This window comes from Lepus europaeus, chromosome 10 (assembly GCF_033115175.1).
Source record: "Lepus europaeus isolate LE1 chromosome 10, mLepTim1.pri, whole genome shotgun sequence".
Classification (NCBI taxonomy): Eukaryota; Metazoa; Chordata; class Mammalia; order Lagomorpha; family Leporidae; genus Lepus; species Lepus europaeus.
The window spans coordinates 6,954,717-6,971,533 of NC_084836.1; the positions used below are offsets into that span (position 1 = coordinate 6,954,717).

General features: G+C 47.9%; 1 protein-coding gene across 5 annotated transcripts in view; it reads left to right on the top strand.

Annotated features, from left to right (window-relative positions):
• SLC25A17 (solute carrier family 25 member 17) overlaps positions 1 to 16,817 on the top strand; it is a 90,356-nt gene that overhangs the window by 39,512 nt on the left and 34,027 nt on the right. For 3 of the 5 annotated variants that reach the window (XM_062202797.1, XM_062202796.1, XM_062202799.1), the window contains exon 9: positions 4,827 to 5,705. The exons of 1 other annotated variant lie outside the window; for it this stretch is intronic. In XM_062202797.1, the coding sequence (XP_062058781.1) occupies positions 4,827 to 4,974 (148 nt within the window). In that variant the 3' untranslated portion in view covers positions 4,975 to 5,705. One more of the 5 variants, XM_062202800.1, reaches the window with a different exon arrangement.

The following is a 16,817-nucleotide window of genomic DNA, read 5'->3' on the forward strand; positions in this document are numbered from 1 at the left end:
GGCCTCCCCTGGGCTGGTCCCTGCCAGGGAAGGGGAGGTTGTGCTCCCCTTGCGCTGCGGCCTCTCCGGTCTCTTCCTTGTGTGCTGTGCTCAGACGTCTCTCAGCTTAGGAGCATAGCACCACATGGCAGCACTTGGGGAAATTGTTATGGAAAAGTTTGTGTCCTTATTCTGTGTCAGTTACAAATTTGGGGACTTCAGAAAGGGAATCTTCCTGATAATCTGATAGGCTGTTCTGTCGCAGCCTTTCCTGTGGCCTGTCTTAGGAGGGTCACATCTGCATAGAGCGGTAGTGGAAGGAAGCAGGCCGTGGGAGCAGAGATGACAGTTAGCATGATGCTGCGGGTAAGAGAAGCAGCAGAAGTATCACGGTGGTGCTGACGGGAACAGTCGTTATCGTGACGGTGGTGGTGGTGAGGGTCGCTGCTCGAGTGGCAGACCTGGACCAGATGCTGTGCCTGGGCCATGTCCTTAATCCTGACACTGGCTCTTTGCAGCAGGAGGAGCCCTTGGTAGTTCCCTCTTTTGTTTCCAGAAGCTGACACCTGGCAGAGTCAACTAAGCCAGGGACTTTGTTTGAAGCAGAGGCTGCTAAATCTAACTTTACTATTGTTCCTGATATAGGATACTTCGAAAATAAATTTATTATAAAAACACGTTTGTGTTAGTCAGCTTTCCATTACTTTAAAACACCTAAGAGGAGCTAGCTTAAAAAGGAAAAAGCTTATTTCAGCTGCCAAATTTGAAAGTTCCCAGTCCAAGACTGGGCATCCCCATTGGTTTAGGAGTCTCATGGGTGGCTGAAAGTGTGCAGAGGGAGTATCACAGAGCGAGTCGGGAAGCAGGGAGAGAGGGAGAGACATGAGGGAGCAGCACTCTTCCTCTGCCTGCTGTGTGGTCATGATTCATCACAGGGCCCCACTCTCGCAGCCCTAAAGTCCAGCCATTTCTTGAAGTTCACCTTTAGAGTCCATAATCGGACCAAGCCTCCACCCTAATCCATCAAATGTTAACATAAAGACTTTGGGGTTTAAACGTCTGCGTGAGTTTGGGGAGCCAAATCCTATTCAGACTGTAGCAGCTTGAGGTGAAAAACATCAAAGACAAAGAGTCAGTATAAAATAAAAAACCAACACCATATCAACTGCTGGCGAGGATGTGGCGCGGCAGACCCTTCCTGTGCTGCTGCTGGGAACGTAGAATGGTACAACTGCTTTGTAAAACGTTTTGGCATTTTCTTTAAAAAGTTAGACAGACGCCTCAGGGGACCCAGCCGTCTGGTAGAGAGTGAGGCAGGTTTGCCTGTGCGTTGCTCCCAGTCACGCTCTGCAGTGCTGGTCTTTTGGGAACAGAAAGGCTCCACAGGGAGGCTGGAAAAAATGACTCCAATCTGCCTCCTCAGCCTAAACCTTATGCACCAAGGAGGAGGAAGCTGGCAGGCAGAATACGTGGCACGGCAGGTTCCGATCGGAGGGGCTTAGAATCAGGCCAGCGTGGTTACACGTGCTTTTTCAGTCCAGATGTCTGTTTGAAGACACCTTTCACTTCTGAACAGGCTCCGTGCTGTCCTGCTGTCTTTGGCTCCACCAGTGGTATTTCCTTCTTCTGTGTGTGCCTGCATTGCGTGATGTGCAGGGCTTTGCCCAGGGTTATGTCTGCACGTGGGCAGCTGTGTCGTAAGGCAAAAACTTGACAAAAAACAGACCTGTTAAAGTGTAAGGAAAAGAATAGAGATGCACAGGGGGTTTTTCTAAGAGTCAAGAACTAGAAACAACCAAATATCCATTATGGGGTGAATAGATACATAAGCTGTGATATATTCATACAGTGGAAAATCACTTTAAAAAAGACGGAGTTACTGATGTACGCAGCAACGTGGAGCGTCTCAGAGTTATGCCGGGGAAAGAAGGCAGGCAAAAAGGACATGGTACTGTAGGGGTCCTTCTCTATGAAATTCTAGAGATGCAAACGATCCGTTAGTGTCAGAAAGCACGTCAGCCGTGACCTGGGGCCAGGGCAGATGGAGAGCATCTAAGGGGCGTGAGGATGCTCCTGGGGTGAGAACGGTGTGCTCTGTCTTGAATATGCCGATGCGTCGTGATGATACATGTCAGTCAACTCTCATCACACTGAAGTCAGCTAAACTTCGGGCTCTAAGGACCTGGGTACATCACTCCTGTTTTTATTTTCTGTGTTTCTCCTTATTCCTTTTCTAAAAGGTAGTCACTGTTAAGGGGTCTATTTCCAGAACATTGCATAAAACATATGTGTAACACGTATGCAGCTTAGGTTTTTATTAACAGAAATCACAAACATCCCTACATTTCAGTATGTGTGGACGCCTTTTTTCTAGTGACTGCCTGGGTCCTGTTACATAATATGCCAGGATTTGTTTACAGGGCACTTACTGATGGGTATCCAGGTTGTTTCCAGGTTTCTGCTTTTGCAAACATTGCTGAATGAATAGCCCGTAAATTTAGCTTTGTGCACCTGAGTGGTTATAATTGTAGAGAAAGTTCCTGTATGTGAAATTACCTGGCCAAAGAGTTTGAACATATAAAAATTTGACATTTTGTAACTTTAAAAATTAGCGCCAAATTGTGACCCAAGAAAAGTGATGCCGGTTTCTGTTTCTACCAGCACTGGGAAGGGTTAGGAAGATGTAGTAACCAGAAAGTTAAGAGAGTCATGTCAAGTGGAACTCTGTGTGCAGATACGGTTTTCAAAGCTGTTTTCACATCTGTCATCTGATTCTGCCTCAATGGATGTTGAGTGGATACTGGTGGTTATATTCGCACCTTACAGATCACTGAACAGATTTAGAGAAACAACGTGACGTGCCCAGCGCAGAGGCAGAACCAGATGTTCAAACGCGGGCACACTGTCACGAACGGAGAGCTTTCATCCCCTTAGTGGGAGTGCGCTGCGGTCATGGACGTGTCTGGACTGTCCAGCAGAGTCGCCACTACCCGCGTGTGGCTGTTGAGCATGTGAAATCGCTGGCGTAGAGGGTGAAGCCATCACCTGCGCCGCCAGCAGTCCTTATCAGCGCCAATCCAAGTCTCAGCTGCTCTACTTCAGCTCCAGCTCCCTGCTAGTGGTCTGAGAAAAGCAGCAGAAGGTGACCCAAGTGTTTGGGCTCCCTGCCACCCTCATGGAAACCCGGGTGAAGGTCCTGATTCCTGGCTTTGGCTACTGCGCCCATCTGGGGACTGAAGCAGTGGATGGAAGAGCTCTCTCTCTTTCTCTGCAGCTCTCTCTCTAACTCTGACTTTTAAACAAATAAATCTTCAAAAAATAAAGAAATATGTCCAGTATAACCAAGACACTAGATTTCACATTTTTAAAAATTTTAATTGCCACACGTGATTAGTGGCTACCGTAGTGCATAGCACAGTATACCGTGTCAGGCTCTCCCAGGGTGTGTGGCTAAGAATCAGCTGATTTACTTGTTAAAATGCACATCCGTGCTTCCTGGCTGGGGTGGGGCCTGGTGATCTGCATTTCTAAGCAAAGCCTGGCGCTTCTAATGCGGGTGTACCTTGCCGTGAGGAGCACTGAAGGGGAATTCCTTGGGTTAACCTAATTCAGATTGGTCAGTGAACTAGAAGGTCAGGGTCAAGTCTTTTTATTCCTGGGTATCACACAATCCTCCCCCAGAGAGGGCTTTCATGCCTCAGTCCATTAAGTGTATGAATTTATGTTGTTTTTGAATGGAGCACCGATTAATGCCCCAATCTGCACACTGTTGCTAATGGACTAGCACCTGAGAGTTCGCTTTCAGCCAGTAGCTTTGGAGAGGTCATTTCCTCTAACTCCGGGCTTTCCCAGTTGAGAGCAGCGGGGTCTCAGGGCTGGCATCGTCATCCTTGTACTGGAAGCTTGTTAGAAATGCACAGTCTTGGGTCTCATCCAAACTGAATGATCCAGAATCTCCGGGATTAGACTTGACTTGGAAATCTGTTTTACAAGTCCTTTGAGTGGTTGGGGTACCATGCTGAATTTGAGAAACCTGGGTTAGAGGGTCAAATTTATAGAAATTCTGAGATCGGGAGGCCTTTGGTTTCTTTCCATGGTTTTTTTTTGTTTGTTTGTTTTTTAAGATTTATTTATTTGTTCGAAAGTCAGAGTTACAGAGAGAGAGAGAGAGAGAGAGATCATCCATCTGCTGGTTCACTCCCTAAATGGCCATCCTTGCTGGGGCTGGGCCAGGCTGAAGCCAGGAGCCTGGAACTCCATCCAGGTCTCCCACATAGTGGCAGGGACCCACGTACGTGGGCCATCTTCCTCCACTTTCCCAGACACAAGAGAGCTGGATCGGAAGTGGAGCAGCCGGAGTTTGGACTGGCACTCACACGAGATGCTGGCATTGTGGGCAGCTTAATCCACTTCACCACGCCGCCTTCTTTCTGAGACTAAAATGGTCTCACCCAGTTGGCAGTTTTCCTGCCACTGTTGAACTGGGAAAGTGTTAAAGTCAAGATCTGAAAGTTCTTAGATCTCAGATTCTGGCATTAATGTGGTTTTAGGAGACTTTAGGGTCTGTGTCCTGTCGGTGGGGTATTGTCAACTTTCTGCTAATTAGTGGGGAATACAAAGACAGTGTGGTGACTCATGAGCAGATGGCTCATGGATACCCAGCGTTTATCTTTAAAGGTAAGAAGTACTTTGCCAACAGAAGTCTGTGTTGAAACGTAAACCCTGCATTGCTCCCTTTGATTCCGAGGATAAGCCTTTGCAGAGTAGCCGTTGGGTGGCGCGTCTTGATGCAGGAGTTGACTTCTACAGAGAAAACTGTTTGCTTTTTCAAACCTCTTTCCTTCCAGGCGTTTTGGGATAATGGGACTCTACAAAGGCCTTGAAGCCAAGCTGCTGCAGACGGTCCTCACGGCTGCCCTCATGTTCCTCGTTTATGAGAAACTGACAGCTGCCACCTTCACCGTCATGGGACTGAAGAGCGTGCACAGGCCCTGAGAGGCCCCCAGGAAGGGCAGCCGATGCCCCGGCAGGGGTTTCCTTCAGAGAAGGGAAGGGATTCTCCTTCTGTTCCGGCTCTTCCACCACAAGTCCTACCCTCGCTGGCTCGAAAGGCATCCAAGGGGAAACAGGGAGTCCAGCCAGCTGGACTTATTGCCAACTCAGAATATTCGATGTCTGGTTGGATTTTGAGGTGGAGGGTAGACTAATATGGGAAGAAAACATGATTGAAAATCTAAAAATGAGTCTGTGGGGTTTTTATTGGTTTTCTTAAGGGAGATGGACTCTGACTCTCGTGTGTGATCTTTCCCATCTGAAGTTATTCTGAAATTTACCGGCTCAACTCTCTGCCAGGCTCTGGGACAAACGTAACAACATACAATTCTCGTCCGATGCTTTTGTATGTCTTTATCTTGTCATTTTCTCCCCCAAAAATAATACGTGCCGTGGGTATGAGTTTACTTTTATTAGGCTTTTTTTCCTCCTGCTTAAGGAGACGTATCTTCTTTAGTACATGAACTATTTATTTTTGAGGAAGGCAATGAAGATTGTTAATCTCAAATGATTCTCTTATAAACTATTTTTAAATGTCACCTGTTAATTAGTGTTTGACATAGTTTTTTTCAGTATTTATTTGGAATCCATTCTTCCATTGCAAAAGACTTGAGTTTTGTGTCTATCCATGTAAGCCCCAATAAATTGTCAGCACAAAAGACTGTCATGAGAGTTGCTCTTTATTAAGGTGTTGTTACATTGGGTTTACAAGCAATTGTTCAAAATAACAAAATGGGGCCGGCGCCGTGGCTCAACAGGCTAATCTTCCGCCTTGCGGCGCCAGCACACCGGGTTCTAGTCCCGGTCGGGGCGCCGGATTCTATCCCGGTTGCCCCTCTTCCAGGCCAGCTCTCTGCTGTGGCCCGGGACGGCAGTGGAGGATGGCCCAAGTGCTTGGGCCCTGCACCCCATGGGAGACCAGGAGAAGCACCTGGCTCCTGCCTTCGGATCAGCGCGGTGCACCGGCTGCAGCGTGGCGGCCATTGGAGGGTGAACCAACGGCAAAGGAAGACCTTTCTCTCTGTCTCTCTCACTGTCCACTCTGCCTGTCAAAAATAAAAATAAATAACTAAATGGGGCTGGCGCTGCAGCTCACTTGGCTAATCTTCTGCCTGTGGCGCCAGCACCCTGGGTTCTAGTCCCAGTTGGGGCGCCGGATTCTGTCCCGGTTGCTCCTCTTCCAGTCCAGCTCTCTGCTATGGCTCGGGAAGGCAGTGGAGGATGGCCTAAGTGCTTGGGCCCTGCATGGGAGACCAGGAGGAAGCACCTGGCTCCTGGCTTTGAATCAGCGCAGCACACCGGCCATAGCAGCCATTTGGGAGGTGAACCAACGGAAAAAGAAGACCTTTCTCTATGTGTGTCTCTCTCTCACTGTCTAAATCTGCCTGTCAAAAAAATTAAATAAATAAATAATAAAATGGGAGAGCAAAAACCCTGTTTAGGCTCTGGAATATTACAACCTTTTATAAGCGTTTGATGGAGGCTTTTTATTTTGAGAGCACACATCCGGTTTAGGTTATTTCTCTGGACATTCCTTAGCGTCCTGCTACTCCAACTGAGGTCCATTAAACAGCAGTGCCTTCACCAGTCAAGGCCTGAGACGCACAGCCTGGGCCTGCTGAATCATCGTCTTCATTTTAACAAGAGTTAAGAGGCAGTTAGAAAGATGGAGAGAGAGGGGTCTTCCACCCCACTGGTTCACTCCCCGAGTGGCCACAGTGACCAGGGCTGGGCCAGGCCAGAGCCAGGAGCTTCTTCTGGGTCTCCCACATAGTGCAGGGGCCCAAGCACTCGGACCATCTTATGCTGCTTCCCCAGGTGCTTTAGCAGGGAGCTGGATTGGAAGTGGAGCAGCCGGGATTTGAACCAACGTCCATGTGGGATGCTGGCCCTGCAGGCGGGTCTTTTAACCCACTATGCCACAGCACTGGCCCCTGTTGCAAAAAAAATTTAAGCCGGCGCCGTGGCTCAATAGGCTAATCCTCCGCCTGTGGCGCCAGCACCCCGGGTTCTAGTCCCGGTCGGGGCGTCGGATTCTGTCCCGGTTGCCCCTCTTCCAGGCCAGCTCTCTGCTGTGGCCAGGGAGTGCAGTGGAGGATGGCCCAAGTGCTTGGGCCCTGCACCCCATGGGAGACCAGGAGAAGCACCGGGCTCCTGGCTTCGGATCAGCGCGGTGCACCGGCCACAGCAGCCATTGGAGGGTGAACCAACGGTAAAGGAAGACCTTTCTCTCTGTCTCTCTCTCTCTCACTGTCCACTCTGCCTGTCAAAAAAAAAAAAAAATTTAAATCCATGTATGGTTTTTCTTTTTTTTTTTTGACAGGCAGAGTGGACAGTGAGAGAGAGAGACAGAGAGAATGCTCTTCCTTTTTGCCATTGGTTCACCCTCCAATGGCCGCCACGGTAGGCGCGCTGCGGCCGGTGCACCGCGCTGATCCGATGGCAGGAGCCAGGTGCTTCTCCTGGTCTCCCATGGGGTGCAGGGCCCAAGCACTTGGGCCATCCTCCACTGCACTCCCTGGCCACAGCAGAGAGCTGGCCTGGAAGAGGGGCAACCGGCACAGGATCGGTGCCCCGACCGGGACTAAAACCCCGTGTGCCGGCGCCGCAAAGCGGAGGATTAGCCTGTTGAGCCGCGGCGCCGGCCCATGTATGGTTTTTCATAATACACATTTTCCATGAACTTACTGAAGATCACTCATGTTTCTACTCTTGTCTGTTTTACAGTGGTTTTGAGATGTAGAAATAGTCTTTGCCCTGAGAACGTAGGCAGTGGAAGTTAGAAATTTGGGGTATTATTCCCCTCTTTGTCACTAGTAGCAGCTGACGTCATCTCCTGTGTCTCAGCTCTTTGATAAGTGGTGATAATAACACAGCCCACTTCAGAGGATGCTTGAGAGCTGGTGATGTCAGCTCAGTCCCTTTATGATCACGGGATTGGGAAAATCTAAGTGAAACTTGTGACAGCATCTAGATTTATGTAGCAATTTCCCTTCTTAAAGCGTATTCATGTGCTCATTTTATAATCCCAGTGTCTCTGTGAAATAGGTGGGAACAAGTAGCAATATCCCCATTTAATTAACAAGGAAATTGAGACAAAACTTTTAAATGACTTGCCTGGTGGGAGCCAGGACCGGAGTTGAGTTTCCTGAAGTCTAGAGTAATGCTTAAGAGAATCGGGCTTCCGGGCCGGAGCTGTGGGGCAGCAGGTTAAGCCACTGCCTGCAGCACTGGCATCTCGATGGCTGCCGGTTCAAGTCCTGGCTGCTCCCCTTCCTATCTAGCTCCTTACTAAAGCAGCAGAAGGATGGCCCAAGTGCTTGGGTCCCTGCCGCCCATGTAGGAGACTGGGATGAAGCTCCTGGCTCCCAGCTTCAGCCTGGCCCAGCCCTGGCCATCTCAGCTGTTTGGAGAGTGAATTTGCGGGTGGGCTCTCTCTCTCTCGGCCTCTCTTTCTCTTTGTCACTCTGCCTTTCAAATAAGTAAATGAATCTGGCAGAGTTGCACAGAGAGAGAGAGAGAGAGGTCTTCTGTCTGCTGGTTCATTCCCCAGGTGGCGGCAATGGCTGGAGCTGCACCGATGGAAGCCAGGAGCCAGAAGCTTCCTCCTGGTCTCCAATGCGGGTGAAGGGGCCCAAGCACTTGGGCCATCTTCCGCTGCTTTCCCAGGCCACAGCAGAGAGCTGGATTGGAAGAGGAGCACCCGGGACTCGAACCGGCGCCCATATGGGATGCAGGCTCTGCAGACGGCGGCTTTACCCACTATACCACAGCACCGGCCCCAAAATAAATATTTTTTTAAAAATTGAAAAGAGGCCGGTGCCGCGGCTCACTGGGCTAATCCTCCGCCTTGCGGCGCCAGCACACCGGGTTCTAGTCCCGGTCAGGGCGTCGGATTCTGTCCCGGTTGCCCCTCTTCCAGGCCAGCTCTCTGCTGTGGCCAGGGAGTGCAGTGGAGGATGGCCCAAGTGCTTGGGCCCTGCACCCCATGGGAGACCAGGAGAAGCACCTGGCTCTTGCCATCAGATCAGCACGGTGCGACGGCCGCAGCGGCCATTGGAGGGTGAACCAACGGCAAAGGAAGACCTTTCTCTCTGTCTCTCTCTCTCTCTCACTGTCCACTTTGCCTGTCAAAAAATTAAAAAAATAAATAAAAAATTTTAAAAAATCAAAAATTGAAAAGAGCATGGGTTCTGGAATTAGAAATAAGTTCCCATTGGCCCTGCTGCTTACCAGATGTGGAAACAGCAGCCCCTGAGCTTCCCTCAGCCGTGGAGTGGTCAGCCTGGGCCTGCATTCCAGTTTTCATTCTGTCACTTCTTCACATTGTGGCTGCTGGCGAATCGCTTACCCTTCTGAGCCCGGGTCCTCTGTCGACTGGAAACGATCACCTCTCCAGGGTCTTTGGAGGATTAACTAAGGTAGGGGCATGTGTATGTGTGTGCAGCATCTAGCACAATATGTGGAATACACAAAGGCGCTTCAGAAAATTTGTGGAAAATGTGTATTATGGAAAAACCATGAATTTCATTCTTTTCCTCAAAATAAACTTCTAATTCTATTTTCCATGAAGAAGACCCCTTGTATCCGTGCTTAATAAATGATGACTGAACCAAGAAAACCGTTCGGTTTTACTTTGGGCAGTATTTTCTCTTTTGATTTGTTTTAATTGTGAACATTTATGAGAGCCATTCAGTCAGTGTATTTCTCAAAACAGGAGTCAAATCTAGCAATTTTATATTTTATTCAGTATTCAAACACGTACCTGCTAATCAGTACAATGTGTATTGGTTCAGTCGCAAAAAGAGTCACTGACCGAGCTAGTGATTCACCCTGATCTTTTGAAAAGCTGAAGAATAGTGACGTCATGGAGCCCAGGGCCACAAGTCCAGGAGGGCCCGTTCTGGGGGCCGGTGAGTTACTTGCTGGCCGTGTTGAATGTCATCAGAATCAGATAGGAAGGCTCATTTGTAGGATATGTGTGTATTCTGAAATGTGGCTGACTGAGACCCTGGAGGGTTTTGCTACTAATTAAATGAAAGGGCCTTGGGCAGGGCCGGCACCTAGCACAGCACTTACCCTGCTGCTTGGGACACCTTCATCCACATCAGAGCGCCTGGGCTCACGTCCGACTCCACTTCTGATTCCAGCTTCCGGCTAATGCATACCCTGGGAGGTGACAGTGATGGCTCAAGTACTCAAGACACTTGCTACCCAGCTGGGAGACCCAAGCCCATGTCCTTTCCTGGCACAGTCCTGGCTGTTGGGGGCATTTAGGGAGTGAACCAGCAGATGGGAGATATCTCTCTCTCTCTCTCTCTCTCTCTCTCTCTCTGTGTTGTCTATCTCTCTGCCTTTCAAATAAATAAAAATAAATTTTAAAAAGAAGAAAAGCTCTGGGTTACTGTTCTTTAAAAAAAAAAAAGATTTGTTTATTTATTTGAAAGAGTTACACAGAGGAGAGGCAGAGACAGAGAGAGAGGTCTTCCATCCAATGGCTCACTCCCCAGTTGGCCACAACAACCAGAGCTGCGCCCATCAAAAGCCAGGAGCCCGGAGCTTCCTCCAGGTCTCCCACATGGGTTCAGGGACCCAAGGACTTGGACCATCTTCTACTGCTTTCCCAGGCCATAGCAGAGAGCTGGATCGAAAGAGGAGCAGCCGGGACTAGAACCGGCGCCCATATGGGATGCTGGCGCTTCAGGCTAGGACGTTAACCCGCTGCGCCACAGCGCCAGCCCCTGGGTTACTGCTCTCAGTGGGACATACTGTTAACCCCTGAAAATCTGTTCAGCAGGACGTAGTGGGCCAGGAGAAAGTTTCCCAGGGGCTTCTTAGAAGAAAAGAAAAAAATTAAAGATAGAGACTGAAAGAGAAATCAAAAGATGGTGTGAGGATCCAGGGAGAGTGGAACCAGAGCCTAGGCCATCACTCAGCAAGGAGAGACCCCAGGAATGTGTGACATCTTTATGAGATCGTGACCTGTGGAACCCAGCCTATGGGGTCCAGTTGGTAATGAAAGGGAAGGAGAACTCGGTGTGGATCTAGTCATAGAGCCTGAGAATGGGTAAGGAAAGTGCCTACTAAGTGCGGGTGCCAGCTGATTCACAGACATCTGGATGTCCTCGTAAGAAAACTCCAGATGTGTGGCTTTCACTCCCATTAACAGGGAGGTAGCTGAGGCTTGCAAAGTAGCTTATCTGCAGTTCACACACCTTGTCAGAGGGGTTAGGATCCAACACTAGGGCCGATCCCCAACCTTTCTCCGCTGCCACGCCTTCAGATGTCCTTGAAAGCAAGCCGTCTAAGCCAGTGTGTGGTTCCCTGTTAGGACCCTGGGAGTCATGGGATCCAAACTGGAAGCCCTTTCTCTCTGTCTCTCTCTCACTATCCACTCTGCCTGTCAAAAAAAAGAAACTGTGTGGGCCGGCGCCGTGGCTCAACAGGCTAATCCTCCGCCTTGCGGCGCCGGCACACCGGGTTCTAGTCCTGGTCGGGGCACCGATCCTGTCCCGGTTGCCCCTCTTCCAGGCCAGCTCTCTGCTGTGGCCGGGGAGTGCAGTGGAGGATGGCCCAAGTGCTTGGGCCCTGCACCCCATGGGAGACCAGGAGAAGCACCTGGCTCCTGCCATCGGAACAGCGCGGTGCGCCGGCCGCAGCGCGCTACCGCGGCGGCCATTGGAGGGTGAACCAACGGCAAAAGGAAGACCTTTCTCTCTGTCTCTCTCTCTCACTGTCCACTCTGCCTGTCAAAAATTTAAAAAAAAAAAAAAAAAAAAAAAACTGTGTGATTAGTTCTGTAATGAACAGTCTGTACCCCAACATGATGCCACAGGGCTCGCCGGGAAACAAGCAGCCTCTCCAGGGCTGGCTCTTGCCTCAGTGTCTGTGTTTTCTGGCCTGTTGGGAATCTTCCTGCTACCCCCAGGGATTTCCTACTCGGATCAGGCATCCACTGCTCTTGGCAGCCTTTCTGGCGCTTTGCTTTGGCTCCCATAATGGTTTTTGTTGTTGTTGTTTTTAAGATTTATGTATTTGATGGGCAGAGAAACAGAGAGACAGCGGGAGAGACACAGAGAAAGGAATTCCATCTGCTAGTTCACTCCCCAAATAGCCACAACGGCCAGAGCTGAGCTGATCTGAAGTCAGGAACCAGGAGTTTCTTCCAGGTCTCCCACACAAGTGAGGGGCCCAAGGACTTGGGCCATCTTTTGCTGCTTTCCCAGACCATAGAAGAGAGCTGAATTGGAAGAGGAACAGCCGGGACTAGAACCAGCGCCTATATGGGATGCTGGTGCTGCAGGTAGAGACTTAGCCTGCTGTGCCACAGCACTGGCCCCTCCCATAATGTTTTGTGTGTCTGTCTATCGTTGCCCTTTGTGTTTGGACTCACAGAGGACTGTGTATCCGTGTGTGTCTTCCCCTAGAGGAAGGTTTTTAGGGCAGGAAATGGATCTTTGTCAGATAGCAGAAGATCTTGCTCACTGTAGGCACCCCACTGTGTGTTTCTGGACAAAGACAGTGCCAACGTTTCTCTACTCAATCTATTTGCTAATTTAAAAACTGACGTATTTTTAGAATGTTCATACTCTGGTATTTTCTTGCTTGATTATCAGTTTTGGGAGTTTCTTTTTCGTAAGATTGGTTATTTTACTTTTTTGAAGTATGTATTGTTTTGCTAGCTAGTTAACTTTTTTTAACCTTTAAAGATCCATTATTTCTTTGGCTTTAAAGGAATCACCAAATTATCTGTCTACCCTAATAGCGTCACCCATATAATTGTTTCATGTGTATTCATTCTTGTTTTGCGTCAGTTTCTGTAGAACTCATTGACAGACAGGACGGCTGACTGTGTAGGTCGTTCCCTACGTGGGTATCATACGGAGGACTTTATTATTAAATTGCAAATTCATGCTCTAACATTCTATTCATTTATTCAAGAAGTTGTTTTTGATTGTCTACCATATCCACACGCTATGCCGATTGCTAGGATTATGCAAATAAGCAGTATTCAATCTCTGTTCTCATCCAGCTCATTGTTCAGCTGGGGAGTCAGACAAAAGCAACTTAGAATTCTGCCACTGGATGAGTTCTGATGAGAAATGTGTTGTTCAGGAGTTGCTGCAGGAACATGGGTAGGCCAGACCTAACTCCGTCTTGGACTGTGTACCATGAACCAGGAAATCCACCAACTAGTAGGGAAAGGACCTTGGCGGGGGAAGTCAACAGCACTTGCAAAGTTGGAAGAGGGTGATGCTTTGTTATTCGCACAGTAATTTGAATTAAGTCCAGAAGCTTCTCGACCTCTGGATTGAACAAATGTTGAAGTGGAGCAGAAAGAGCCCCAGGCTGCTAAGATCATGTAACAAAGAAGGACCCTGTCCTACCTGACGGTTTGGTCTGCCTTAGTTAAATTTGGGTCTGAAGGAAGAAGGTGAAAGTCCTGTACTCTTAAGAATTTAAAATCTAATCTTTTTTTTTTTAAAGATTTATTTATTTATTTGAAAGAGTTACACAGAGAGAGAAGGAGAGGCAGAGAAAGAGAGAGAGCTCTTCCATCCACTGGTTCACTCCCCAATTGGCCCCATCAGCTGGAGCTGAGCCGATCCGAAGCCAAGAGCCAGAAGCTTCTGCTTTCCCAGGCCACAGCAGAGAGCTGGAAGTGGAGCAGCCGGGTCTCAAACCAGCGCCCACATGGGATGCTGGCACTGCAGGCGGCGGTTTTACCTGCTCTGCCACAGCACCAGCCCCAAAATCTAATCTTAAACATTCTTTTACAAAATTGGATATAACATGACTGTTTCATTTTAGCTCTATAGGAAGAGCCTGTGAGAGCAGTGTGTGCTCCCTGTGAGTCATCGCGATTGTCGAGGTCTGAGCCTGCACGTCAGCTTCCTCACCGCATGAACAGGCGCTTGGAAAACCGAGAACCTAGTCGAGTTTTTCTTCCAGTTTTTTGTTTTTTTTGCATCCCATCTTGTCTAAGCGTACAGTTCAGTGGTTGTTAAATATCTTCCTAATGTGCAACCGTCACCACTCTCCATTCCAGAACTCTTTAGCTCACAAAACTGAAGCTCTGTACCCTTAGAGGCTAACTCCCCGTTCCTCTCACCCCCTGGTAGCCTGAGCCCAAGCCCCTGGCAGCCACCATTCCATTTTCTGCTTACGAATTTAATTATTCCAGGGGCCTCACACAGTCTTTTTGTGACTGGCTTCATTCACTCAGCAGCAAGACCTCAAGACTTCCTCACGTTGCAGCGGGTGTCAGAATTTCCTTCCTTTTTAGGGCTGGGTAATATTTCATTAGAAGTATATGTCACATTTATCTATCGATGAGCATTTTATTGCACGGTTTAGCTGTTGTGAATAATTCTGCTATGATATCTCTTGGAGACCCTGCTTTTAGTCATTTTGGGTACAGTGTACCCAGCAGGAGAAATGCTAGATCATATGATTGTTTTTAGTGTTTTTTTTTTTAAGATTTTATTTATTTATTTGAAAGTCGGAGTTACACAGAGAGAGAAGGAGAGGCAGAGAAAGACAGAGATGTCTTCCATCTTCTGGTTCACTCCCCAATTGGCCGCAATGGCCGGAGCTGCACCAATCTGAAGCCAGGAGCCAGGAGCTTCTTCCAGGTCTTCCATTTGGGCACAGGGGCCCAAGAACTTGGGCCATCTTCCACTGCTTTCCCAGGCCATAGCAGAGAGCTGGATCAGAAGTGGAACAGCCAGGACTTGAACCAGTGTCCATTTGGGATGCCGGTACTGCAGGCAGCAGCTTTACCTGCTACGCCACAGTGTCAGCCCCTATTTTTAGTTTTTTGTTTTTTTTTTTTTTTTGTGGAGCCACCATGTTGTTTGCCAAGGTGACTTTACCATTTTACATTCTTCCAACAGTGCACAAGTGGTCCAGTTTCTCCATATTCTGGTCAGCACTTGCTATTTTCTGGTTTTCGATAGTAGCCATCCTAATAAGTATGATAAATCATTGTCATTTTGATTTGCATTCTGCTAATGATTACTGGTGTTAAGCATCTTTTTATGTCTTTTTTGGCCATGTGTGTAACTTCTCTGGAGAAATTAATCAAGTTTTGTTGAATTTCAGAAATTGTCTATATTCTAGATATTAACCCCTTATCAGATATATGATTTGCAAATATTTTCTCCCATTCTGTAGACTGTCTTTTTACTCTACTGAAAGTATCTTTTGATACAAATTTTCACGAAGTCCAGTTTGGTTTTCATGGTGCGTGCCTTGGTGTAACACCTAAGAAATCAGTGCCAAATCTAGTGCCAGGAAGCCGTCGCCCTCTGTTTTCGTCTAAGAGGTCTGTAGTTTTAGGTCTTAGCATTCAGAGCCCATCCAGTTTGAGTTATTCTAACTTCATTCTTTTGAATGGAGATGCCCAGTTTTCCCAGTGCCGTTTGTTGAAAACTGGTCGAGGCTTTTATGTGAGTACTTTATTTTGCTTCGTTAGTGTACTAGACATTATAAGAACAGTGAAGACTTAGGTGCAGGAGAAGTTTTAAGTGGAGAAAATCCTCTTTTTTCATCTTTAATTTGTGACTAGTTTATAGGTGTAGCATTTATAGCGTTGGGTTTTTTGGAATGCACTCATCTTGTCTCTTGCGAAGTGTATTTTAATTGCCTTTGTACAGTGTAGGTGGGAAATTGAGGCATAAGTCTGGCTCAGATCACGAAGCGCAGGATTAGAAGTCTGAAGCAGGAATTCAGACTTCCTGGTGTTAGATCCAATAATCTCTCACTGATTCATGCTCCTTGGAAGATTGGTGCTTTCTATTTTGGTTTCAGATTTTTGTTTTAGCTCTAGAATTTTTTTTTTCCTTGCAAAAGTAATACAGTCATTATAAAAATGATGAAAGGAGGAGGATATATATATATATATATATATATATGCATATCCCTCCTAACGGGAACTGGAAACACTTGCTAATATTTCAGTGTATCTGTTCAATGTTAATTTAAACTTATTTATACACAGATATATGACAAATCGGGGTTTTTCTCAAATGGGATCAGAATATGGCTAATGAGTGGTTATTTCATCCCAAATATAATTTAATGTCAATAAAAACCTCTGGAATGGTTTTAGGTACAGCCTAGAATTATGCTGTATGAGTGTATCACTATTTAGTTAGATTTCCCTTGATGGGCTGCCTGGGCTGCGTCCAGTTTTTTTGATATTAAAAATAATGTGGTGATACATATGCATCTCTTTGCACTATTTCCCTATAAAACATTCCAGGAATTCAGCTCCTGGGTCAAAGGGTTTGGCTACTCTGACGCTACGTTATTAAGTTAAAACCTGATGCTCTACCTTCATTGTCAGGGCGGCCTGTGAGGACACTCCTTCACCTCCACTGTCTTCACCTCCACCTTGGAAGCTGTGGGGGAATTTGCATTCTGACCGTGACAGGGAGGAAGGGGTGGTACGCCAAGGACAGGGCCCAGGGCCTCGCGTGCTGCCCTCTTCCCCACCCGCACATCTCATCCTGCGGCGTGCAGAGACCTGAGGCAGACCGAAGTAAAGTCAGTTTTCTCCCAGCAGGTAGCTGAAGTCCTGGGGCATCACACACACAGGGTGCTGAGAGCTCCATTTGTGGAGCGAGTCCTGTGTGCAGCTGCCATCCAGCTGCTTGGCGTGGATAATCTCGCACCATCCCACCGCAGGGCCACAGCCGCGTGCTTTGGTTCCACATCCACACAGCCTCCTAGTTCACGCGCCGTCGTTAGATGGCAATTTCTGAAGGGCAGGAACTTCCTGT